At 42.5% G+C, this 27,585-nt stretch overlaps 1 protein-coding gene across 1 annotated transcript; it reads right to left on the bottom strand.

Moving 5' to 3' along the window:
* Positions 1 to 946: 946 nt before the first annotated feature.
* On the bottom strand, positions 947 to 24,742 carry LOC140639341 (dehydrogenase/reductase SDR family member 2, mitochondrial-like). The gene is made up of 11 exons (XM_072837711.1): positions 24,622 to 24,742; positions 16,305 to 16,468; positions 15,937 to 16,063; positions 7,544 to 7,708; positions 5,821 to 5,998; positions 4,826 to 4,927; positions 3,558 to 3,628; positions 2,787 to 2,838; positions 1,924 to 2,058; positions 1,516 to 1,571; positions 947 to 1,199 (listed from the first exon to the last, which is right to left on the bottom strand). The coding sequence occupies exons 3-11, from the start codon at positions 16,026 to 16,028 to the stop codon at positions 1,088 to 1,090; spliced, it is 963 nt and encodes a 320-aa protein (XP_072693812.1). The 5' UTR covers positions 16,029 to 16,063; positions 16,305 to 16,468; positions 24,622 to 24,742; the 3' UTR covers positions 947 to 1,087.
* Between the last annotated feature and the right edge of the window lie 2,843 nt (positions 24,743 to 27,585).

Genomic DNA, 27,585 nt, shown 5'->3' with positions numbered 1-27,585 from the left:
AAGATTGCCAGATGATATTAAAAGGCAAAATCATATTGGAAGGTGAGGCATCAGAGAAAGAAAAATCTTGTCTAATTCAGAAATGAGCATGTTTCATCTATTTACGGGGCTCCCTAAAGTGACCTCTAGTAGATGGATGAGCTTCAGTCTGAAACATGAGCAGGAGGGGATCCCTGGGTGGCACAGCGGTTTGGCGCCTGCCTTTGGCCCAGGGCGCGATCCTGGAGACCCGGGATCGAATCCCACATCGGGCTCTCGGTGCATGGAGCCTGCTTCTCCCTCTGCCTGTGTCTCTGCCTCTCTCTCTCTCTCTCTGTGTGACTATCATAAATAAATAAAAATTAAAAAAAAAAATTTGAAACTTGAGCAGGAGAATCACTGAGCCAGAATGGAAGATGGCAGTGAATTCATTCAACAAATATTTATTGAGCATTTTTATATGCAAAGTGCTCATGGCTATGAATACTCATATGAACTCATGGCTACGACAGACAAGGTGTTTGGTCTTATGGAATCTACATTTGAATGAATAAAGCATATAATAAATAAGTAAACAAGTAAAAACAATAAAGTCAGAGTTAAAAATGCTATGAAGAAAACAGAACAGATAATGTCATAGAAAGTGACTTGGGTGGGAACGATATTACATAGGGTAGTCAAGGGAAGGTATCTCAGAGAAGGTTCTATTTGATCCAAGACCTGAAAGATAAAAATAAACAAACAAACAGAAACAAAGGGGTGATAGAAAGTATCCTGCTCAGTTTTCAACTTCATTGGGAAGGGTGGAAGGAAGGACGAGGAGGTAAAGCCTTGGGGGTGATAAGAGAAGGGACTAATCTTGGGGATGAGGCTTCCAGGTCAAAGGAACCACTCATATATCACTACCAAACAAGGGTGAGCCCAGATTGGGAATGTCCAAACATGTTTATTTCCAAATGAGAAATTTCAGAGTCCTGACTTTCCTTCTCATTTCCTGAACAAGTTTCCCTGTATGATTCTGTACCCTAAGGCTCCCCTACCTCCATATTCTCCACCAACCCCCAGTTTCACACCAAGGACCATGGCTTCACTCTCTTAACAGTCTGTTTCACAGTTTAGGAGAGTAGCCAGCTACTACGATGTTCTCCCCAGTGATGTAGCTGGCATCTGAAGAGCACAAGAAAGACACAATTCCCGCACATTCTTCAGGCTCCCCAAACCTGAGAGGAAAAGAGCAGAACTGAGGTCACAGCCCATCCAATGTTAAGCTCCGACTTCAGGTTCTGCTGGACCAGAGGGGGCCCGACATTGAGCCTACAGACCAATACCTCACAAAACTCTAGTCAAATCAGGTTCTGGGGAAGGTCAAGGTGGGCTCAGCAGGAACATGCCCACCCTCCATCCCCTAACCCCAGGCTATTCTCAGACTTTAGCAAGGGAGATCAGCCAGCAGACTGGAAAATCAGGCTCTGTCTCTTCTTGAAATTGAACTTTCCTTCAGAGTAGCCACGGACCTAAGCCCCAAACCCTACCTACCGCTGCAATCCATAGATGTCATTAAAGTCAGGTAGCAAGTATGGCAATGTTTTCTCCTGAGAAAAGATTTCAGAGTCAGTGTTAGGCAAAAGGACTGTTGCGGGGGTAGGGCAGGGGTGGTGGGAAGGGCACCATGGCAGATCGATGCCTCTGTGGGAGGATGACCATGTTCAGGAGAGAGGAGTGGGGCAGAGCTTTGGTTTGCTCCCTACTGAGAATAGAGACCCCATTCTGCAGGAAAGTGAGAGGCTGCTGGTGCCAAAGTCTGCAGGGCAGAGCTTCTGAATTGGGCCTGGACTGAGATTGCAATCCAAGTATGAAGCTGTCTGTGGGCACCGGGAGCTTGGCCAGGGAAGGGACAAATGAGAACCACAGGACAGGTTGGGGAGCAAAGACTGTGATCCTCACCACTTGCATAAAGTCAGTCTTGATTATTCCTGGCACCAAGCAGTTCACTCGGATGCCTTTTGGGGCCAGCTCTATAGCCAGAGACTTACAGAGACCCAACAGTGCTGTTTTGCTGGTGTTGTAGACTCCCAGCTTCTGAAAAGCAAAAGTAAATAGACAAAGGGATTGGAATTGGCAGGAGAGAATGTCACCTGAACAGCCAGAGCTGTGACTCTAGGTCTCACACTGAGATGAAACACCAGACTTTAGGCCCCAACTAAAATCCCTTCCGCTGCCTTTCCCCATTTACAATCATTTTTTTTAAAATTTATGATAGTCACACACACAGAGAGAGAGAGAGAGGCAGAGACATAGGCAGAGGGAGAAGCAGGCTCCATGCACCGGGAGCCCGACGTGGGATTCAATCCCGGGTCTCCAGGATTGTGCCCTGGGCCAAAGGCAGGCGTTAAACAGCTGCGCCACCCAGGGATCCCTACAATCATTTTTAAGAGGTGAATTTCTGAGCTAGAGGACCTTGTCCAGGATTAGAGAAATGCCAGGGAGTCACTGCCATGTGTGTCCAAGTTTGAAACAGAGAAAGCCACCCTGGACTTTCAAACATTCAGCCAGGAAACTGGAATGGGGACATCCCAGGACTCAGAACTTGCTTTCCCATGAACTGTGCATACCCTGGGCAAACGGCTTAACATCCTTGGCTTTCAGAGATGTTATGGCAAATGAGATTATAATCCCAAATTTGTAGTAATCAAGTTAATCTCAACTCCCATCAATGGCCAGTTCTTCTACACCCCACTGTAGAGTCTCACAGGAAATAAGACTCCACTGCCCCTCACCCAGCCCCATGCCGAGGATTTTACACTCACTGGTATTGGTACATAGGCCACCATAGATGAGACCAGAACCACGGAGCCTGCCCTGTAAGGAGAAAGGCAGATGGGATGGGGTAGCAGGTGAGTCCAACTAAGAGCCCAGATGAGCCCCAGGAAATTGTACTTTCACGGTAAGAGGAAAGCAGCTCAAGACTCATGATAAGGTCAGAGAATATCTGGAACACTGAGCAGAAACTAGTGGACACTAAGGTCAATGGCAGGGTCAGTGCTAGCCAGTCACCACAGCCAGGGTCACAGCCAAGAGGCAGCACTCCTGGAGAACAAAGCCCCAGTAATGCATGCTCTCAAGTCACAGCCCCTCTGAGGTCAGTGTGCAGCCAAGCAGTCCCAGCCTGGCCTGCCCAAGACACGGAAGAGCAAGGCTCTGCAGCAAATGCCACAGTGCCTCTAACGAGAAGGGAAACCAATGAGATGGCTCCTAGAGGAGGGCTGGAATTAAGGGGTCAGAGCTAGCGCTCCACGTTACTGCCTTCTGGACCCTTCTTCCCTGGAGTTGCCACTAAAAGAGACAAAGTCTGCATTCTCTGAGATCAAAAGAACAAGAGCTTGTGAAAGGTCTTCTGAAAAGCTGGTTCTTCTCCCTCCCCAGCAAATGTTTCTCTTATTCACAACTGTCACATCCCATGGGGAAGAGGGTAGGTGTGGAAATAGAGAATATTTTCCAAAAGACACACATCTCACTTCTCTTGCTGCCACACTGCATTTCCTGGGCCCCTAGTGCCCACTAGCCCCTCCCTTCCTCACCCTCTGTTTTCCATGTGGGGCAGCAGCTGGCTCAGCAGGAGGGCCGGGGACTTCACATTCACGTCCAGGACCTGAAATCAGAGAAAATACAGAGGCAAAGGAGAAGGAGAGATGAGGTCTGTCCAGTGCCCATTCTCACTGGTCACTTGGAGACCTGTGGCCAGAGCAGGACCCAGGGTACTCCCCATAGACTCAGAGCTTGAGTCCTGCTCTTTAACAGAGTGTGAGGGACAGGGTCCTTCAGGAGAAAAAAAATCTTAGGTTTCTGTCCTGCCTCGGTCACTGGGAAACCACCAATAAGTTGTGGTTGGGGAGACCCTCCCACTGCGGGCCCCCACACCCGCTCTCCCCAGTTAACATCACCTCCAGAGAGAAGGCTGGAGAAAAGAGAAGAGGAGAAGTCAGGATGACTTGTTTTTAGTGACTGCCTTAACGGAGGTGAGGATGAGAGAGAGGGAATCCACACTGAGCACCCAGTCTGTGTCAGGAAATGTTCACAACCAGGATTTTTTTTTTTTAATTGGAAAAGCCGGAGTATGACTGAGAAGGGGGAACTGGAAATTGTATCCAGAAGGCCAGGGAATGTGAGAACTAAAAAAAGGAAGTGGGGCAGTGTCTGCAAGGATGAATAGCAGGCATTATTCAGAGGATGATTCCAACAGGAGGGAACGGCTCACCCTGACCACGGACTCATCTCTACCAGCAGAGTCAGGTGAGGGGGTGGGTCAGGACTGGGCCAGCTCCTCTCACAAGGGCCTTCAGGACAGCAGGGGCAGGTGGCCAGGGCTACAGGAGTCCCTAGAATGTCTGGCGGATTCCAGCTGGGATGGCAAGTCTGGATGCAGTCCCTCCTCTTAGCTGTCCCTCCTCTCAGCTGGACAGGTGAGGCATGGGACAGCCAGACTGATGGATCAGAGTGGGTGCCAGTGAGTCCAGACTGGGACAGCCTCAGAATCCCTCACCATGGACAGATCAGAAATCATTTCTGGCATCTCAGGACTTTGTAGCAGTGACCAGCACAAGGAGAGTCAACAGAGGGGGGCTGCTGGTGCCTGGCATAGGCGGGGCATGGTAGTGCCTATTGAGCTTCCTGATGGGTGGTTCAACCCAGGTGAGCTCATCTTCCACCCATCAGAGTCAGTAGTGACAGGAATATGAGGGACCTTAGGTACTGTGTATGTGTGTGTGCATGCATCCACGCACATGTGTGTGCAAAATGGTGGACAGAGAACCATGCAGAATGTGTAAGATCCTACTCCAGTCCTCACCTTGTCCCACACCTGCTCACTGGCCCCCAGAGTGCTCCCCACCAAAGGGTTGACCCCTGCCACACACACCAGAAAGTCGACGCCCCCATAATGCTCCAGGGCCTGTGAAGGAAACAACAGAATGTGGGGTGAAGAAATGGAATAAAGGGTTCTTTAGAAGCCTCCGTCCTTCCCCCACCAAACTGATGACACAGAGCAAACTAAGTAACCACTTCATGACTGAAGCCATTCTGGGGCAGGGTCGGACCTCAGGGATCAGAGGTTGAGTGAAATATTTGTTTCTCACCTTCCTGGAAGCATCTAATTTCTGCCCCCGCAAGATGTCTGGTTGGTAGCTGGCCACCTCCCCCACCCCCCAAGTCCAGATCTTCATTCACAGTGGTTACTGCCTCTAATCTGTCCCTTCTTTCATATCTTAGATTTCTAATCAATTCCTCCTCCCTTCTCCCTCCACTCTGGAAACGCTCCTCCTTTGGTCACACATACAAGAGCCCATTCACAAGTACAAGTACCTGTGCATTTCACAGTACTTCATATTTACCTCACAGCTCACCCTTTCCAGGACTGTCTCAATGAACTGGTCTTAATCCAGAATGCGACTCTAGTAGGCTCCTCAATCTAATACCTGGAGTGCACTGGCCCTGCACTGCTCAAACTCTAGCAGGTACACTCACCTGAGGTCTGGTTAAATGTGGATTTCAATTCAGCAGCTCTGAGGAGATGGGAGATTCTGGATCCCCAGCAAGCTCCCAGGACATGCCCCACCACTGATCATCAGATCACCTTTTGACAGCAAGCTTCTAGCCTAGACCATGTGAATTCCCTCCTGCCAGGAGCATCTCTTCTCAGCCATTCAGGTTGTCCCTTTGTTTTATCCCTTGAGCAGGACCCTATCCTATGTGTTGTTGGCCTAGACACCAATGCTAGAGACCTCAATCCCCTTCTACCAGGGCTGAATCTGCTTGTCCCCATCTGCCTTCCACCGTGCCCCTCACCGTGGCCACCAGCCGCTCCCGGTCCTCGGCCTTCCCCACGTGGCACACGGTGCCGGTCACGCTCAGCCCCTCGCCCTGCAGCGCTGCCACCGCCCGGTCCACGTTGTGCTGCTTCCGGCTGCTGACCACCACGTGCGCCCCGTCCCGGGCCAGGCGCCGGGCGATAGCGAAGCCGATCCTGTGGGCAGAGATGGCTACGGTGGCTTCATCCCCTCCCCATCCTCCTCCTGGGAGCCTGATCACAAGACACAAATTGAGTTCCACAGTATGGCCCAAGAGTGGCCTCCAAATCTTTCCAAGCAAGGATGGAGAACTATTGAATCTGACTACATATCCTGCCTTCACCAAGGCTACCTCATTTAATTCTCACTAGGTATAATAATCATATTTTATAGGTGAGTAAATTTTCATATTAATCTTGTTAAAGGGAGGTTTTCAAAAGAACATTTTTGGGGATCCCTGGGTGCCTCAGCGGTTTAGCCCAGGGCGAGATCCTGGAGACCCAGGATCCAGTCCCACGTCCGGCTCCCTGCATGGAGCCTGCTTCTCCCTCCTCCTGTGTCTCTGCCTCTCTCTCTCTCTCTCTATCATAAATAAATAAATAAATAAATAAATAAATAAATAAATAAATAAATCTTAAAAAAAAAAAAAAAAAAAAACATTTGTGAACATGCTGGGCACCCAGCCTCAATTGTAGAGAATCTTCAGCTGCCCTGTGTTTTCTCCCTTGGTTCTAGCCAGAGGCCTCTGGTAGGAATTATTTTCTCTAAGTCCAACAGCTTTCTTCTGTTCTGCATTGGATCATGCTGAAAAAGATTTCTGTCCCCTCTGCAGCTCCTTTACCTGAAGAGGTCTGAAGCTGCCCTGGTAGGGGCTGGCTGAGCCCAGTAATAAAAGGGTAGAAGGCATATTTCTCCTGTTTCGCATAAACTCTCTGGGCAGCTTGGCATTTTAGAGGTATTCATTTGTTATGACAGCTGGGTACTAGGGGCATGATTTAAAACATCACGGGGGTCTGGGAAAACCTGGAACGGTTAAGCACTTCTAAAATTGCATAGTCCAAACTGGTGATGGTGTAGACCATGAATGGTCAGAAGGAAGATGGTGCCCCTGCAGCATTCGACACCAGAAGCCTCCCTTCCTCCTGCCTGCCGTAGTGCCTCATTACAGATTGAGGCTCCTTATGGCAGCTAGATGATGAGTGGAATTGGAAGGACACTGGAAGAAATGTGATGAAAGGAGAGGTACATCTATAAAAGGTCTCTAAGTTGGTTGAGATGTTGTCCTGCCCATTGCCCTAGTGCTGGTGGGCATTTGCAGCCAATGAACCCCTGAGTCTGAGAGACAAGTAGGTCTTGGGCTTCTCCTTGGTAGACCAAGACCCTAAAAGACCACAGTGATGTGCCTATGAAGGACAGGGATAGAGGGCTGTCCCGATGATAAAAAGTTAAATGTCTTCAGGTTACCCAGCAAGTAAGTGACAGAGACTAAATCCCCAACACTACTCTGACTCAGAAACAGCTAGTTTTCTATCCATATCATTTTTGGAACTCAGAAACCAGATGTTTTAGGGAGAGTTGCTGAGATTTGGAGTTAATTATAAATGTGAGAGCTGTGAGGGGGTCAGGCAAGTTGTATGAGAAAGGCATTGACTGCAGAGCCTGACGTGGGATGGAGATGTTGACGTGTTATGATAGGTCAGCGAGAATTCTCATTCACTTACCCCTTTGTGGATCCAGTGATCACAGCCACTTTATCAGCCAGGGCATAGCTCCTGTCTGTCCTATTGCTGCTCATTCTTGCGGAGAGAGGGACCAAGGAACGTTGAAGACCCCTCAAGGTCCACCACGCAGCTCGGAGCATGGCAGAGCCCATACTGAGAAGGAACCTGGGAAGACAATCTCATCATGAAATACGTAGGGATCTGTGTCTCCATGCATCCTTCAAACTTCCCAGGGAAGTACAGAGCTGCTCATGCCTTTCCACTACCTGTTCCGTGAAGGGCTTCCTCATCGTAGTGAACCACACTACCACAGCAGACGTGGGCAGCTGCAGTGCTGGGCTCCAGGTAGGTGCCTAAGTGATACTTCCTGGAGCCACCTTTGTACTTCTCCCCACACATCCATTCTTCCACAAAGATACTACTTTGAACTTTCTCAACTTTCCCCAGCCTGCTGCAACCACCTGACCCAAGCTCTTGTCATCTCCCCGAGCTTCCACAACCCCGTCTTCTCTCAGATCCCCACTGAAGCAACAGCCTTAGCCCCCACATCAGAGATACCAAACTTGTCAGCATTTGACAGGCAAGTTGTTTCTCTTCATCACAAATGACTCTCATTCAACTGGAGATAAAAGTCCAACCACTCTCTTCTGGTACCAAAACTTTTGTGGAGTCTCTATGCTCACCACCCCCTCCACACTGTTCTGGTCCACCTGCCCAAAGATCCCATGCTACCTGTGCCATTGCAACTGCATCAGTAAGACCTCATTTCTGCAACGCCTTTCTCTCAACCCACATCTCTCACCTCCTTCTGGGGAGATCAAGGAACAATTGTCTTAGGTTGACCCTGGAGATGGCCCTGGGAAACAATGTTAGGAGAGTGGAGGTAGAGAGGTAGAAGGGAAGATCATCCATAGGAGGTGCATTATCAAATGAGTTACCTCTATGGGGATCTGAAGGTCAATCCTGCTGATGAACTCTGAACTCTGTTCAGAGTTATCCTACCCAAAAGGCAAGGACATTGGGGATTTAGGGTACAAACCATTCCAATTTCCCAGGACTGCAGGTTTTAGCACTGAAAGACCATGTTCCATGAAACTGCTCAGTCCTAAGCAAATCAGGACATTCAGTTAATCTCATGAGAGTGTATTTCCAACTCCCGTCTGCTACTGAGGACTGCTACTGAGCAGTATTAATTCCAAAGCATTGTCAACCTGTCCCACCTGTGCTCAGGAGCCTTCAGGAAAAGTCCTAGCTACTTGCTGTTGGACATTGGGCTTCTATGTACAGAAAGGTGAGTGCCCAGGGGACATAAGCAGGACACCAACAGCATCTGTTATATATATCACATTTATTGACCATTATGTCCTAAGCATAGTGCTATGCACTCTACATGATTATTTTAAATTTAATAGTCATGATAACATTTCGAGTTAGTGGTAGTTACTATCCTCATATTGCAGAACTATAAACTGGGACAAAGAGAGAATTTATTCAATCTCTCACCAAAAGAGAAAAGCTCAGGTTCAAAACCAAGTCTACTGAATATAGTTTGAAATTTTAATATCTAAACTCTACTGCCTTCTCTGATTCCCCTCCAGGGAGGGGCTACTTGTTCTGAGCCCACAGAACTTATATATTTGTCTTGGCTATCCTCAAACTTTAAAAATAAACATATACTTACCATATGACCAACAATTGTACTCCTGGGCATTTATCCCAGAGAAATGAAAACATATGTCCACACAACATCATGCACATGAACATTTATAGAAACTTTATTTGTATTAGCCCAAACTGGAAATGACTCAAAAGTCCTTCAATGAATTGTTGAGCCAAGTATGGTACATCTACCCAGTGGTATAAAATAAAAATATAGTTGATCTCCGTCCCTGGATCCTGGCACAGAGCTCCTAAAATCCTTGGGATTTTTTGAGTGATAGGGATATCTTCTATTATTCATAAGAGGTCCCTTTTCAATCACAAGCTGAGTTAATGCTAGTAAGGTGACTTAGGGTGGGGGAATTAGCCTCAGGATGGGGCTGTTCAACAGAAAGACCAAGTGATGAGAAAGTTGGAACCGACGGCTCCACCCACCCACCTCAGGAGGAGAGGGGCTGGAGGAGGAGTGCTATAAAAACTCTTGAATAATGAGATTCAGAGAGCTTCCAGAAAAAGGTATTGTAACTACACACACACATACACACACACACACACACACACACACACACACACACACACAAACTCACCTATACCTTGCCCTATACATCAATTCCACATGGCGGTTTCTAAGTTATATCCTTTATAATAAACCAGTAAATGTAAGTAAACTAAATGTTCTGAGTTCTGCAGGTCATACTAGCAAATCATCAAATCTGAGAAGAAGGTTGTGGGTATTCTCGATTTATAGCCAGTTGGTCAGTAACATGGGTGACTAGAGACCTGTAATTGGTGTCTGGACTAGGGGCAGACATTTGGGACCAAACCCTTAAACCTCTGGCATCTGACACTAACTAGTTAATGTCACAATTGAATTATATTATTGGACACCTAGCTGGTGTTGAAGAATTGGTTGGTGTGAGAAAACACTCTAGAGCATAAAAAGCAATAAACTACAACAATTTGGATGGAGCTCAAGGAAATTATGCTGAGTGAAAAAGGCAATTCCATTAATGATGCCACTAATGTGGCATTCTCAAAAGACAAAATTATACATATGGAGAAGAGATTTGTGGTTGCCAGGGGTTAGGGAGGGGGTTGCAGGAAGCAGCTGGGTGTGGCTATAAAGAGGTAGCATGAGGGATATTTGTGCTAATGGAACAATTCTATATCTCAGTTGTGGTGGTGGCTTCACAAATCTGCATGTGATAATAGTCCAGCACTACACATGCAAATGATTGCATATGAAACTGGTGAAATCTGAGTAAGGTCTGTAGATTGTATCAATGTCAGTTTCCTGGGTTTAATACTGTACTTTCATTTAGAATATGGATAGGAAATTCTGGATGAAAGAAGGGTACACAGGACCTCTCTGTACTATTTTTGCAACTTCCTCTGAACCTAAAGCTGTTTCAACCTAAAAGCTTTAAAAGAAATTCATTTGGCTTTGACTTGAAGAAAACAACTGACCTAAGCTCTACAGAAGAAGAAAATACAAATTCATCCACTGGGGCTATTTTTATATTTCTAGAATCACTTTAAAGTAACTTTATTAAAACAGACATCTACTCTGTAACATGTACTCCTGACTCTTAATAAGGGAGGCACATCTTTAACCATTAGTCTTTACAATTTGACAGAGCCGAGGAATAAGGCACAAGCTTGGCTGTTGAAACACAGCACAACACAAACAAGTGCCTGGCCTCTAGAAGATAAACTGAGACAGAGTGAGTACCCAGGGCAGAAGAGGTGAGCAAGCACTTGTAAAAGAAGTGAGGTAGAGCTACTAGTCACCTCATCTTGATAGCTGGGGCTAAGAATGCTCCAGACACAGAGTCTAGTCAGAGTGGGTCTGAGGCAGGAGACATAGGCAGCCAGCAGCGACAGAGCGGAGGGCCTCCTGGGTTGCTGAGGTTAGGTGGGATGCTGAGGCAAGGCCATGGGATTTGGGGCTTTCTCCAATGGACAAAACACACACACACACACACACACACACACACACACACACCAAAAAAATCTCTTGGAGTTTTTTAGAAATCGATAATTTTTATATAAATGGTGATCACACTCAAGGAGGCATAAATTTCATTGGAGGCCCTAATGACTGAAATAGCTAATACTTGTTGCTCTAGTGCTCATTTTTTGTCTGAATTCCTATTCTATTTTCTGAGTGGTCTATCCCAGTCTTTCTACCACTATTAAGCCCTCACACAAGTAGAGAAGTAATGAAGATAGCTAACCTAACCTTTCTTAGAGAACAGAATCATAGGATTCAGAATAGACAAGTTCACATCTGTATTCAACATAAAAGCTTGAAACAACCATGCACTTTCTGCTTAAATCTCTGGGTTTGAAAACAAGTTCGATCTTGATCTTAAGGAGTATAATGGCCTGAACTGTGTTCCTCCCCGGCCCTCAAATTCATATGTTGAGACCCTAACCTCAATTACCTCAGTGTGTCTTGGGAGTGGAGATGGAGCCTTTAAAGAAGTGGTTAAGTTGGGATCCCTGGGTGGCGCAGCGGTTTAGCGCCTGCCTTTGGCCCAGGGCGCGATCCTGGAGACCCGGGATCGAATCCCACGTCAGGCTCCCGGTGCATGGAGCCTGCTTCTCCCTCTGCCTGTGTCTCTGCCTCTCTCTCTCTCTCTCTCTCTCATGAATAAATAAATTAAAAATCTTTTTTAAAAAAAGAATACTTTGCTTTGATATATAAAAGTCTACTATTTTAAAATGCCCAGTTTCTTCTTGGAGAAATGACTTCTTCTATGGCTGGAGCAAGAAAAATATAAGAAGAGCCTGGAACACCATGTACTGCCAGAAAGTAAACAGTAGTAAAAAATAAAAAATAAATAATAATAATAATAATAATAGAAACAAACAAAAAGAAAGAAAGAAAAAAAGGACAGAAGGATGTCAAAGGACAAAAGAGCCAAATTGAAAGAGCTCCCAGTGGCCAAAGCTGGAACAAATGAGCAACAAAATAAATAACATAGTATTGAATTTTAATCTAATGTATAAAATAAATATACATGTGTCCATACTGATACCAAAAAAATGACTAAATAAATAAATGAAGAAGAAATAAGCCTTCTTTATAGAAGAATTCCAAATCATATTTCCTTTGCATGAGCTGGAGAGGAATCCCTTCTCCCCTCGCTTGAAAGTAAGCTGGAGTTGGAGCCTTGCTTCTAAAGAATCAAGTGTAGAAAAGGAACAATAGTAACCGCACGGTGGAGAAACCCAGAAGAAACTGCCCTAACCCAGTGATCAGGGTTCGCATCGCCGTATAAGTCATTTGCTGTCATGTGTGCCCGATATGATGAGATATAAAGGGCACTTCACCGCTGGGGAATTGGTCTCCCTAGCCCAAGCATCCCTGCCTAATTGTGAGGGAAACATCAGACCAACCCAAACTGAGGTACATTCTACAATGTCTTGACTGATACTCTTCAAAACTGTTGAGATCATGAAAAACAAGACTGAGGAAATGTCTGGGATAGGAGGGGATTAAGGAAATAATACATTGTGGTATCCTGCATGGGATCGTGGCACATTGAAGGGACATTATTGGAAAAATTGGAGTGCTAGGAAGAAAGCAGGTAGTTTAGTGTGAAATTGTACCAGTGTTCATTTTGTAGTTTTGATGAATGTGCCATTGTTTTACATAAAAGGTTAACGTTAGAGGAAACCAAATGAATGAAGAGTGTACTAGTTTTGCAACTTTTCGGTAAATCTAAAATTACTCCAAAATAAAAGGTTAATTAAAAATTTTTTTACCAACTACACATACCTTAGAGGATTTTGAGTGTAGAATTTGGCAATTATTACTAAAGCTGTGAATAGTGAAAATCTGCTGCTAAAATTTCATAACTTTAAATTAGCTGTACATTTAGAGATTTTAGGTAATGTATGAAAATTGGACTGTTCTTAAATTTTCTGAAATAATATGTTCTGATTACACTGTAGAAACCTCTAGACAATTGCAAGGTGCCAAGATTCACAGGAGGGCTCAGATGGAGCACTCCCCTCCCTCCCATGCCTAGCCCTGGAAGAGCCCCCTTGACATGCTCTTTGAGGGTAGGGACAGTTGGTGCCATGGTGCCTCTGGCATGGCTGATACTAACTGTGACAGAAGGGAGTAGGGATTTGAGCTGATATCTTTGGTACATAAAAAATAAGGAGGTTAGCACTTCCTCTGTTAAGGACTTGAGTCCTAGTCTTAAGACTATCCCTGTCCATACTCTGGCCCTCCTGGCGGTGACCAGTGTCCACTACCACACCCTACCCAACCTGACCAATTTCAAGCCTTGCAGGGCAGGGACTGTGCTGAGAAGAGGCTCTGGCCTCTAGTGCTTCTAGAGGACTCTAGCTTCTCCAGTCTCTACAGCCCTTTGTCCCCCAGGATTGTCAGTGGAGGAAACAGACAAACCTACCTGGGGCCAATGAACTCAGGTGCTTTCCTCTGATTCTTAAACAGAAGCCTGGGGCTGTAGCAGTCCTGAAGCTCCGCTGATCACCCCGAACATTCTGCTATATAAGAGCTTCCTCCCATTTCTTCTTGTCTTTCAGGACACTCCCTTTAAGCTCACCTGTTCCCTGTCCATCACACTCCTAACCCTTTTTTTTGAGTCATGAAAACATTTAAGCAAAATGTGATATCCTTAGTATTACCTGTAATATCCCTGAATAACCCCTCCTAAGGCAAGCTTCTGCCTCCCCAGCTAGGTTCCCAGTAGCAAAAGGTTCTGGAGGACGATAGGGGTTCACCTTCCCAGGAGAGTGCAGACAGAGGGGTATAGGCTAATGATTGCAGGAACAGGGAGAGGACCCAGGAAAGGGAGCGCACAGTACATGGCTATGCATGAGCCTGACAGGAAGCCCTTAGTATCTATTTGTTAAATAAATATTTATGTATCACACAGGAAAGGAGAGACAGGTTTCCATATGCCCTTATGGCCTAAAGAGAGCCTGAGGGGAAAGCAGAGTCACAGATTAGAGCTCTAGAGAGCTATACCCACAGAGAAATAGTTCAGGAGGTTTTTGTCAATTTCAGCCCATTCTAGACTAATCTACCAGTGATAGCATCTCTTCCTAATGCATATTTGTCACGATGCATTACATGTTTCGACGAGTGGCATGTTCATATATCTGACATCTGTTTCGAAATTCTACTCACCCTCTGCAGCTGTCCTGATACTGAGAGCACTGTTATGCAATTTTTAGGTGTTCCAGAAGTACTTATAAATTAACAGACTGACACTGAACAGCGGAATTACATGAACGTTAAAAATGTGTTTATCTGATCCTCTCAAAGTGCTGTCATCTTATATATGCCATGGACTTTTTCTATTGTGAAATATTTCAAGTGAATGACAAAGAACAAAGTAATGCGGCCAACACCCACATTTTATAAATGTTAACATTTTGCCCTATTTCATATTTTTTAAGTAAAACATTACAAATTGAGTAGAAACCTCCTTCTGTGCTTCTCCAAGATCCTATTCCCCTCTCTCCACTCTTCCCAGAGAAGGCTTCCATCCTAAAGTTGTGTGCATCCTTCTTGCCCATGTTTTTACATTTTTATTACATTTACATTCATAAATAATAGGTATTGTTTTGCTTGTTTTTATGCTTTACCAAAAATTGTATTATGGCACTGTACCTATCATACTGAAATTTACTGGTTGTCATCAAATTTATATTTTTGGAATTGAATCACAACACATGAATCTCTAGTCCATTCGCTTTCACTGCACAGAACAGAGTGTTCTCACTGTATGAACAGACACAATTGTCCATTTTCATGTTGATGGACATTTGGGTTGTTTTAGTTTTTATCTATTAAAGAAAGAAAATGCTGCCATAAGCATCATGTGCACATCACCTTGCACCACACATGTGTAAACTTTCCCGTAGAATTTATTTTGGAGGAGGAGGCTGGGTCAAAGGGCACACACATCTTGATCTTTACTATATACCAAATTTGTTTTCCTAAGCTGTTGTACCAGTTTACACTCATTTGAGAGCACCGGTTCCTCCAAGTCATTCTTAATGCTTATGCTCTCAGATATTCCCACTTTTGGCATTCTCAGAGATGTGAAATAGCATCCCATTGTGGTCTGGATTTTCCTGATTACCAGTGCAGTTGGTCTTCATTGCATGTTTGATGGCCATTCAGGGTTCCTCTTCTGTAAATTGATGGGCTGTCATTCTCTGTGCACTATTTATTGGGCTGTTTCTCATCAATTTTTAAGGGTTATTTGCACTTTCTGAGTGCTAATTTTAGTGGACTACTCCCTTTATTCTGACTTTTTGCAGTCATCTGGCCTTCCAGTTATCACTCCTCATTCTTTGAAGATTTTATCCCCTGGTTCATTGTCTCCCTCCCCATTACTCAATTACTAGGGATTTCAATACCTACAAGGATGATCTTGATTCCCAATCCTCTTACACCCAGTGATCCTGCCTTCATCTTTCCCACGCCACCTGCTTCCAGTCATGCCTGAGACCTTGCCAGTTACTAATAATCACATTCACTCCTTTCTCTTGATGACTAGTGTCCCCCTGTTCAATATTTATGTTTCAGCACACTGCCTCTGATAGCCTGACTTCAATAATTCTTCAACTCTAACAGCCTGCTTTCCATTGACCTGCCAACTTTTAATATCCCACACACCTTCGAGTCCTTACCCCCTACCCTATGTGGCTTAGAATCCACATTCCAACATTATACTCACTTCTCTGTATGTGTGGTCATTCTCTTGCTCTTTTTTTCTTCCCTTGAACTTTTCTGGAAAAACCCCAACATTGAATAAATATGGTTCTCCATTCACTCTCCAATAGCACATCAGCAAATGATGTTTGCTGGGAAAAAAACACACAAGCACGGTGATATTCATGACCACTAACCTTAGGAAGGCCATCAGGCTGCCCTTCATTCTTTCAGCTCCACTTCCCTAATTGATCACTCTCTCATATTCTTAAGGACAATTACTTCATAACTTCTCTTCCCTAAAATTTCCAAAGCCTTCCATGTTCTCATTTTTAGCTGATGACCTTACTTCCAATTGTATGGAGCATATAGAAGCAATCTAAAAAGTATTACCAACTTCAATTCTCTACTTTCCCTTCTGTTACAGCTGATAAACTGTCAGTGCTCCCATGCAAAGCCAACACTTCCACTTCTGCCCTGGGTGGCATCTCTTCTCACTTTTTCAAAGATACTGTCTGTACAGGATCATTCTCTTCAGCATACACTCTGTATATCTCCTGTGTTAAAAAAATAAATAAATAAGAACAGGGATCCCTGGGTGGCTCAGCGGTTTAGCACCTGCCTTTGGCCCAGGGCGGGATCCTGGAGTCCCGGGATCAAGTCCCACGTCAATCTCCTGGCATGGAGCCTGCTCCTCCCTTTGCCTGTGTCTCTGCCTCTCTCTCTCTCTCTCTCTCATAAATAAATAAATCTTTAAAAAATAAATAAAAAATAAAAACAAAACCCCAAACTCCCTTAATACATATCCCCCTCAACTACCATCCCATTTTCCCTCCTCCCTCTACAGGAAAACTCCTGTAGATCCTCTACACTCACCCTCTCCCCTTGCTCTTCTGTCCTTTCTTAAAGCTAGGCCCGACAGGCTTTCATCATCACCACTCGCTAAAACTATCAGCAAGGCTGTGGTTGACCTCCACTTTGCCAAATCTAATGATAAATGCTCGGTCCTCATCTTATTCAGCCTCTCAGCAGCATCTGACATGATCGTTCCCTCCTTCTTGAGATACCTCCTTCTCTTTGATTCTCATCAAATCTCACTAATACTCCTTTACTGGTTCCTTCTCTTCCTTTCCGGGTCTAAAACTGGAGCACCTGGGGCTCCAGCCTCAGACCTCCTTTCCTTGATGAACATTAATTCATTAGGGGATCTCATCCAGCCATAGTTTCACACGCAATCTGTAGTCTAGCCACTCTCAAATTGACATCTCTGGCTTCACCATCTTGCCTGAACTCCAGACTCATATATTAGTTAGCTGTCCACTTGATGTCTGATAAGCATCTCTAACTCAACATGTTTAAAACCAGGTTCTGGGGCAGCCCCGGTGGCGCAGCGATTTAGTGCCGCCTGCAGCTCAGGGTGTGATCCTGGAGACTCGGAATGGAGTCCCACGTCGTTGGGCTTCCTGCATGGAGCCTGCTTCTCCCTCTGCCTGTGTCTCTGCCTCCCTCTCGCTCTCTCTGAATAAATAAATAAATAAATATTTAAAATAAAATAAAATAAAATAAAATAAAATAAAATAAAATAAAACCAGGTTATTAATGCTCTGTCACAAGCCTACTCCTCCTGCAGAGTTCACCATCTTATTAAAAAGCACCACCATTAACCCAGTCACTTGGGCTTTGGAAACTCTACACTTTGACCTCTCCCTTTCTCTCTCATCCTGTATGAGCAAATTATAAATTCTCCACTTCCAAAATACATCAGAATGCATGCACTTCTACCTCTACCACCATTATCCAGAGACAAGTCATCATCTCCTGCTTGGACTATTAGAATGGCCTACTGACTGAACACCCCGTCCCTTTCACCCTTACCCCTTTCCAATCCACTCTCCACACAGTAGCTAGAGTAATCCTTAGAAACTGTTAGCTGTATCTTGTCATTTCTTAGCTCAAATCTTCCTTCCAGTGGTTCCCCACACCCTTCAGATGTCCTTATCAATGGCCTTTCAGGCATTGCATACCCTGTCTCCCTATCTCCTTTTCGACCTTATCTTCTATCACTCTTTATCCACACCTCCTCCAAACATACTGTACTCTTGTTCCTCGATGACCAGGTATACTTCTGCTTAAGAGCCACTGCTCAAGTTGGTCATTCTGTCTGAGAATTTCTTCACCTGGATATCCATATGCCAAACTCACTTTATCAGGATGGCCTTCCCCAGCCACCCTTATAAAATAGCAGCCCCACTCAGGCATCCCTCAAATGTAGTTTTTTACACAACTTCAATTTATTTTTGTATATGGTTTGAAGTAGGGATCAAATTTATTTTTTTAAAGACTTTATTTATTTATTTGAGAGAGAGAGACCATGAGCAGGGGGTAGGGGCAGAGGGAGAGGGAGCAGCAGTCTCCCCACTGAGCAGGGAGCCTGATGTGGGAGTCAATCCCAGGACCCTGGGATCATGACCTAAGCCAAAGGCAGACATTTAACTGACTGAGCCACCAGGTGCCTCAGGATCTAATTTATTTTTATGTAGAAAACCAGTCATACCATTAGTATTTATTGACTAGTCCTTCCTTTCCTCCCCTGGCTTGTATAATCTCACTTGTGTCATTTCCCAAACTTTCATCCATGTGAAAGTTTGTTTCTGGGCAATCTATTCTGTTCTATTGGTCTATTTGCCTATTTTGTTTTCCATAGCATTTTAATAAGTCTTGATATATAGTAAGGCAAGTATCCCCACCTTTTTTCTTCATCAAAATTGTTTACTATTCTTAAAGTTTCATTCTTCCGTAGGAGTTCCACTAAGAAACAAAAACAAACTATTGTAATTTTTATCAGAATTACAATGACCCCATAGAGCAAAATGAGGACAAATGGGTATCTTTGTGTTATTGAGCCTTCCCACATGTAGTAGATCTCTCCACTTACTCAGAACTTTGTTCCACTCTTCAAAAATGTTTTTTATGTTTCCTTGTTAAGATAGAGCAAATTCTATGTTATTTTTATTCTTAGATATCTAATAGATTTTATGAATGATACCCTTTTCTCTTTAACATTTTGAACTGGTTGTTATGTTGTAGGACAACATTACCGATTTTGCATGTTGATCTTGCAGCTAGCAAACTGCTGACTTATCTTATTAGTTCTATAGATTCTATGCATTGGCAAATATTGAGTCTTTCTCTTCCTTATGAATTCTTACATCTTACTTCCTTCTCTCATCTTACTGTATTGATTAAAACCTCCAGTATAAGATTGAACAATAGAGGTGCTGCAGGCTTCCTTGTCTTACTACAGAATTCCATGTGAATATAGTTAGGATTCACTTTTAAATGCTGTTTATTGTATATGTTTGGTAGGATTCTATATTGGGTTAAGAAAACTGGGTGATGGGCACTGAGGGGAGCACTTGACAGGATGAGCACTGGGTGTTATACTACATGTAGGCAAATCGAACTCCAATAAAAAAATATACATATAAAAAAAGAAAATTCCCTTCTAGTCCTAGTTTGCTAAGAGTTGGTTTGTTTTGTTTTGTTTTTATCCTGAATAGATTTTAAATTTTTTTGCTTCTGTTGAGATGATCATATGGATTGTTCCTTTGATCTCTTAAGGAACTGAATTATAGTTATGCATTTTCTGCTGGTGAACATCCTTGTGTTCTTGGGATAAATTCTACGTGGCCATGATTTAGTTTGTATATACCACAGCACCATAATTGGTGAATGGAAGAGTCCTTATGTTGCCATATGCTGTATAGTGATGGCTTTCAGCATCCTCTTCGTTCAGTAGCTGAAAAAATATCAGAATTTAATTGCCATCAGATGTCAGTACGAAAAGGGAGTTATCTGCAGAAGACAATGGAATGAATAATTAACCCTTCCACCTCTGAACATTGACTGAGATAAATTTCTAGCTACTGTTCTCTGTTTTATATATACTACCACTATAACTTTGGGATTTTTGTACTATGTTCCTTGTTGAGATTGGTCAATAATTGTCCTTATCCTGGTTTAAAACTGATATTTAAAAACCAAACCAAGTGGAAGTTTAGCTTCCACTTAGAATGTACAAAACCACAAGAAAATATCAACTCCCACCTTAGCAATGAAAAAATATAGATAATCTACAGAATTATAACTTTCCTAGACCCCATCAGAAAGCTGAGGCAACCATGCAAGCTGAATTCTGAAGACTTAGAAAACTGGCCAAGGAAAGATGGGATACAGGGACTGTTTCACTTTTGTCAAAGTAGGAGAGGAAGAGGTGGCTACCATAAAAGTGAAAGAAGAAAGCAACTAAAATTTTAATGAATTAAAAAAATAAATAAAATAAAATTTTAATGAATTCATTAACACTGAATATGGGCTAACATGCAGTTTAGAACAGTTTCTCAGCTTTCACCCTATTGACATTTTGGGCAGGATAATTATTTGTTGTGAAAGGCTGTCCTAGGCATCATAGAATATTTAGCAGCATTCCTGGCATCTACCTACTAGATGCCAGTAGTATCCACTCCTCCCCCTGAGTAGTGATAATAAAAAATGTCTTCAGAAATTACCAAATTTCCTTTTGGGGGCAAAATGCCCATTTTTGAGAACCACTAGTTTAGAACAATGGACACCCAGACACAAGAGAGTCTGAACTCACCCACAAGCTCTTTTCCAAAGGCCTCCACCAAGTGCTGATGAAAAAGGGCCAGAGAGAACCCCAAATTAAACAACAAAGATTGTTAGTTTAGATACAAAACATGACCCAATATGTTGTCTACAAGAAACTCACTCTGAAAACAAAGAAAGAAATGCTTTAGCAGTTAAAAGATGAAAAAGGAAGATCATGCAAATACTACTCAAAAGAAAGCTGGAGGAGCTATATTAGTACAAAAAGAGTACACTTCAAAACAAAGACTATTGCCAGGGATAAAGAGGAACATTACATAATGAAAAAGAGATCACATTAGCAAGAAGATGTAACTATCCTAAATGTGTATGTATCTAAAAACAGAACTTCAAAATAGATAAAGTAAAAACTGTTAGAATTTGAAGGAGAAACAGGTTAATCTGCACTTATACTTGACTTCAACACTCCTCTCTCCTCTAGGACAAGAAAATGGAAAATCAATGAGGATATGAAAAACCTGAACAATACAATCAACCAACATGACCTAACTGGCATGTATAGAGCACTCCACACAACAAAAGCAGAATATACATAGTTTTTTCCCAAGCACACATGAAACATCCATCATAATTAGACCATATCCTGAGCCATAAAACAAATCCCAACACTTTGAACAAGATTAAAATATTATAAGTATGCCCTCTGCAGGATAACTGAGTGGCTCAGTGGTTGGGCTCAGGTCATGATCCTGGGGTCCCGGGATCAGGTCCCACATCAGGCTCCCTGCATGGAGCCTGCCTCTCCCACTGCCTATGTCTCTGCCTCTCTCTGTGTGTCTTTCATGAATAAATAAATAAAGTCTAAAAAAACTCTCCCAAAAAAACAAGTATGCTCTCTGCCTCAACAACATTAAACTAGAAATAAATAACAAAGGTATTCGGAAAATCTCTAAACATCTGGAGAGGAAACGACACACTGCTTAACACACATACACCTACAGTGATTTACAAGAGAAATTAGAGAATATTTTAATTGAGTGACTATGAAAACACAAATCTATGTCAAATATACCAAATTGGGAGGATGCAAATGAGTGTCAGAATTCCCCCTCTCTCTGTCTTTTCCTCTCTCTCTTTGTCTCTGTTTCTCCTCCAAAACAGTTTGTATTTTTAAAAAATGATCCATTTCTAGTTGATAAAACACATCTCTAACCCCATCTTGTCCTGGTGTTTTTATTAAGAGGGGGCAGGAAGACAGAGGTTGACTAACTGTTAATTGTTTTCATTAACAACTTTTAATTTTTTCAAGTTTTCCTGATGCCAAAAGATCTGTTTGTTTTTTCACTGAAAAGGCTGTCCCTACATGGGCACTTTTCAGAAGGAAAGGTTACAAGGGGATGAGGACCCTCACTGGAATGCAGACCCACACTGCAGGCATGATAATCCCCGGCATGCTCCGTGGGATGATGAGAAGATGGAAGGGTTCATGACTTCTCTTGGCAGCTCAGCCTTGGAAGCAATCCCTTTCCTGAGAAAGCCTATGCCTTACCCCATTCTAGATGACATGGAATTCATCCACAGCCTTGACACACAACAGGTAGGGACCAAGAAAGGACACATCTTAACAAATATTATTTGTACAATCTCTTTTCCTTGATCAGATTTTCCCCCAGATTGTCTATTTTATTAGTCATTTTTTAAAAGATTTTATTCATTTATTTGAGAGAGCATGAGCATGAGTGGGACAGGGGTGGGGTGGGAGCGGAAGTGCAGAGGGAGAGGGAGAAGCAGACTGCCTGCTGGGCAGGATGCCTGACTGGGGCTCAATCCCTGGATCCTGAGATGGTGACCTGAGCTGAAGCCAGATGCTTAACCGACTGAACCACCCAGGAGCCCCTTATTAGTCGTTTTAAACCAGCTCTTAGTTTTGTCGGTTATCTTTACAATTTTTTTCTTTCTATGGAGATGGGAGGATGGTGGTGTTGGTTTGGTGTGGTGTAACTGTTGTTTGGTTTGTTGGTTTGCTGGTTTCAGTTTCCCACCAACTTCTCTCCACTAGCGTCTCCGTTTCCCCCAATGGCAACCAATGTTACCAGTTGTTTTTTTTACTTAGCCTTCCCATTTTGTGCATGTATGAGCAACTACATATAATTATGAACTGTACTTGTGTAGTTGTAACTCATAAAAGAGGGGCATATTGTGCACACTGTACTGCCCATTACTTCCTTCATTTAGTCATATATTTTGGGGCTGATTATGAATCACTATATCCTGAGAGTCCTTATTATTTTTATTATTTTTTCAAAAGATTTTATTTATTCCTTTGAAAGAGAAAGAGCACGTGCGTGCACAAGCAGGGGCAGAGGGAGAAGCAGACCCCCTGCTGAGCAGGGAGCCCAATGTGGAGTTCCATCCTGGGACCCTGAGATCATGACCTGGGCCAATGCTTAACCAGACTGAGCCACCCACGTACTCCTTCATTCTTTTTAATAGTTACACACAGTATTTGTATTTTATGACTATTCACTAAATTGTAATCAATCTTTCACTTTTATAAATAGTAGCATAATCAATAGCCTTTTTCATATATCATTTTATTTGTATCTGTAGAATAAATTAGGAGAAATGAAATTGGTAAGTCAAAAGGAATATGCTTGTGTTATTTTATTCCATATTGCCAAATTGCCATCCATAGATGTTGTATCTATTTGTACTGCTGCTTACAATGTGTGAGAGGACCCGTTTCATCACACCCTAAATGCCAGTTAACCCAGTATTCGATCAACTTATTGGACCTTTACCAATCCAAACATTTTAAAATGGTGAAAGTGATTAAGAGGTACAAACTTCCAGTTACAAAATAAGTCACAGGGATGAAAAGTACTGCATAGGGAATACAATCAATGATATTTTAATAACATAGTATAATGACAGACAGTGCCCACTCTTACTGTGGTGAACACTGCATAAGGTACAGAATCACTGAGTCATGTTGTACACATGAAATTAATAGAACATTACATGTCAACTACACTTCAAAACTAAAAATTTTAAAATAAAATAAGTAAAAATGGTGTTTCAGCATAGTTTAAAGCTACATTTCTTTCTGTATTGCTGAAATTGAGTATTTTCTGTGAACACCTATTCATATTCCTAGTTTTTTTTTCTAAGAGTTTTTGTCTTTTTCTTATTGATTTGCAGAGGTTCTTTTTGCATTAGGAAAGTAAGGTCTTAGCCTATCCTATAAGCTGCAAATACTTTCCTCCAGCTTGTTATTTTCTGTTTTAACTTTACTTGCAAATAAATAAAGCCCTCTTGGTGGAGTCTTCCCTGTAGAATTATGTACCAGTGCTTTTTATTCTCATTAATTCTTTATTGTCTTATATTTTATATGATCTGACTTAATATCGCTACTCCAACTTTCTTTGGTTAATAATTGGCTACTCTATCTTTTCCATCCTTATATTTATGACTTCTGCAACCACTTTTTTTCACTCCGCCTCTTGTCATCAGCCTAAAACTAGATTTTGTACTGCTTTATTTAATCCAATCTGCTAGTCTGAATAGATTAGTTTACCTGCTTGTGATTATCGATAAATTTGGACTTATTTCTAACATATACTGTGTTTTCTGTTTATCATCCATACTAGTTTACTAAGACTGCTGTGACAAATTACTACAAATGTGGTGACCTTCAAAAAACCAGAAATTAGGGGCACCTGGTGGCTCAGTCAGTTAAGCACCTGCCTTCGGCTCAGGTCATGATCCCAGGGTCCTGGGATCTAGCTTCACATCAGCCTCCTTGCTCAGCTAGGAGCCTCCTTTTCCCTTTCCCCGCACCCTCCCCCACTTGTGCTATCTTTGCCTCTCTCTGTCTCTCCCTCTCTCTCTCTCAAATAAATAAAATCTTACTTTAAAAAACCCAAAAAACAAACAAACGACAAAAACTATTTTGTCACAGTTCTGGAGGCCAGAAGTCTGGAATCCAGGTGATGGCAGGGCCGAGTTCCCTCCTGAAGCTCTGGAGGAGATTCCATCCCTTGCCTCATCCAGCATCTGTGGCTATTGGCATTCCCAGGCTTACAGGTGCATCTCTCCCATCTCTGCCTCTGTCTTCATATGACCAGCAGTCCTCTCCCTGCGTGTCTCTTGACACCTAGCATTGGATTTGGATTTAGGGCCCACTCAGATAACTGAGGGGGATCTCATCCAGTGAGCCTTAACTTTATTCCATGTGCAAAGACTTCTTTTTCAAATAGGGTCACAATCACAAATTCCAGGGATTATGATGTAAACATATCTTTTGGGGGGCTATCATTCAACCCACTGCGCACCATCCTGATATTCCTTATTCTTAGCTATTTCCCCCCTCCTTTCTTGACTAATGTCAGATTGATAAAGGTTTATCTTTTTATTTCTGCTTGTTCAGAAGGTATTAGATATCTACACTAATTTTGGTCAGTATTCTTAAATTTAACAGACATATAGCTGTAAAATTGTCCAATAAATTCTGTATTTTGGGATGCCTGGTTGGCTCAATGGTTGAGTGTCTGCCTTCGGCTCAGGGCATGATCCCAGGATCGGGATCAAGTCCTACATCGGGGTCCCTACAGGGAGCCTGCTTCTCCCTCTGCCTATGTCTCTGACCCTCTCTCTGTGTCTCTCACGAATAAATAAATAAAATCTTTTAAAAATTTTTTAAAAATAAAGTTTTATTTCTAATTTTGCTGAATTGAAGTCAGAGAACATAGTTGATTTTCTCTCTCTCTGGTGGAAAATTTTATTGACATTTTATCTGGAGCTTGACACTGTAAAAAATTCTGTGGGTATATATTCTTGAATATTTGGTTTGCAGGATGAAGAGCTACAAAAAAGCCAGGACTACCTCTCTCTCTGAGGACTGAAAAATCTGGACAAATTATTTTTAATATACCTTAAAGTATCAGAAAGGCATCAAAAGCTACTGAACTCAAAGATCCTCCTAAGGATCATGAGGAGAGTGGGTAAATAAAATTTGAAACATATACATAAAATGGAAAATTATATTATATGAAAATGGAGTAACTAGATCCATCTATAGCAGCATGGATAAACACAAAAACACTAAGTGAAAATATATGATGCAAAATATTGTATGCTGTCTGATATAGATTATTTAAAACACTATACATATTCCATGCATTTTCTGTGAGTACAAGTATTTGTATGAAAAAATTGTTTTAAGTCTGGAAAGAAAAGCTTAGTTCATGAGTCTGATCAACCTGGATGTGAGGGAGAGAGGTTGGGGAGTAGGAGTGTTGTCAAAGTGGCTTTAGTGTGGATGGATAAGCATAATGTGGTGAATCTGTACAACAGAATATTATTCAGCCTAAGAAGGAAGGAAATTCTGACATGGGCTATAATGTGGATGAACCTTAAGGACATCATGCGAAGAGAAATACGTCAGTCACAAAAAGACAAACACTGAGTGATTCCACTTATATGAGGTACTTAGAAGAGTTAACTTCATAGACACAGAAGGTAGGATGGTGATTGCCAAGGGCAGGGGAGAGGGAGATGGGAATTGCCTAACGGGCATAGTGTTTCAGTTTAGAAGATGAAAGGAGTTCTGGAGATGAATGGTGGTGAAGTTGACCCAACATTATAAATGTATTTAATACCGCTGAATCGTACACTTAAAAATGGTTAAGATGGTTTTATGTTGTGTATTGTACCACAATTTAAAAACATTCAGTGGTATCTATAATATTTTTAAAAGATTTATTTATTTATTTATTTATTTATTTATTTATTTATTTATGAGAGACAGCGTGCAAGCAGGAGGAGGAGGAGCGGGGGTGGGGAGGTCCCAAGCAGACTCCATGCTGAGTTCAGAGCCTGATGCAGGATTTGTTCTCAGGACCCTGAGATCATGACCCAAACTGAAACCAATGGTTGAAAGCCCACTGACTGAGCCACCTAGGCACCCCAATAACTTTTTAGTTTTTGAAAACTAAAAACAAAACAAAAACAAAAACACTAAAAAAAAAAACTAAAAAAAATTAAAGACTAAGATAAAAAGAAAATAAAACAAATAATTATGTTACACTTAGCTCATCTATAGCGTGTTATTAGAAGTAGAAAAGAGAGGAGACAAACTGAGCCCTGCGGAGAGAGACAGGCTCCCCATGGCCACTGTCTGCCACCAGGATATGGGGGCCACAGGGAGGGGCCACCAGGTTCTGAAGTCCAGTTGTTAATAACAGCTACACTTGTGAGGGCTTACTGTGCACCTTCTTTTGTGTGTACCCAGGGATTTAGATTTTTATCTCAATTACCTCTCACAGCAGCCTTTTGAGTTAGGTACTATTGTTGTTTTCATTTGACTGATAAACCTCCCTGGTGGTCTAGTGGCTAGGATTCATTTGACAGATAAAAATATCTAAAATATCTAAAGTTCAGTGAGGGTAAATGATTTGCCAAAAGTGACAAAGTAGTGAGCAGTGGAGCTATGATTTGTATCCAGGAAAGTCTGACCTACGAGCTTAGACCCTTAACCATGCCACTGCAATGTGTGTTTTCTAGTAAGCAAATGTGAAATGTCCACACACATATCATGACATTAAGGTGTAATCCAAAGAAATAGCTATGTTAAGAGTATGTGTCATATTTTGTTCATTAACATAACTGTGCCTTATAACCAGAAAGATACAGCTTGCAGATGCCTGCCTTCTGAGATTTAAACTAGTAAAAATAAATCTTTAATGGATGAGAGTAGCTATCTAAAGAATTCACCTTAAGGAACAGATCAAAGTCGGAAGAGACAAGTTGATGCCAAACTTCAATCAAAATGTCTAGAGTGAAGTCACATGAGGGTATAATTGATGAGAACGATTTGGATTTTTAAATGTTTGTATTCTTTGATGTGGTGATTCTACTTTTTGGAGTCTATACTAGGGGCATAATACCAAATATCTAAAGGTTTTATACATAAATATATTCACCATAAAATGAATTTTAATAGCAAAAGTGAAAATCAACCTAAATATCCAACACTAGTGAAATGGCC

Source organism: Canis lupus, chromosome 9, assembly GCF_048164855.1.
Source record: "Canis lupus baileyi chromosome 9, mCanLup2.hap1, whole genome shotgun sequence".
In the NCBI taxonomy this organism is placed as follows: Eukaryota; Metazoa; Chordata; class Mammalia; order Carnivora; family Canidae; genus Canis; species Canis lupus.
This window is presented reverse-complemented; position numbering and strand designations above follow the sequence as displayed.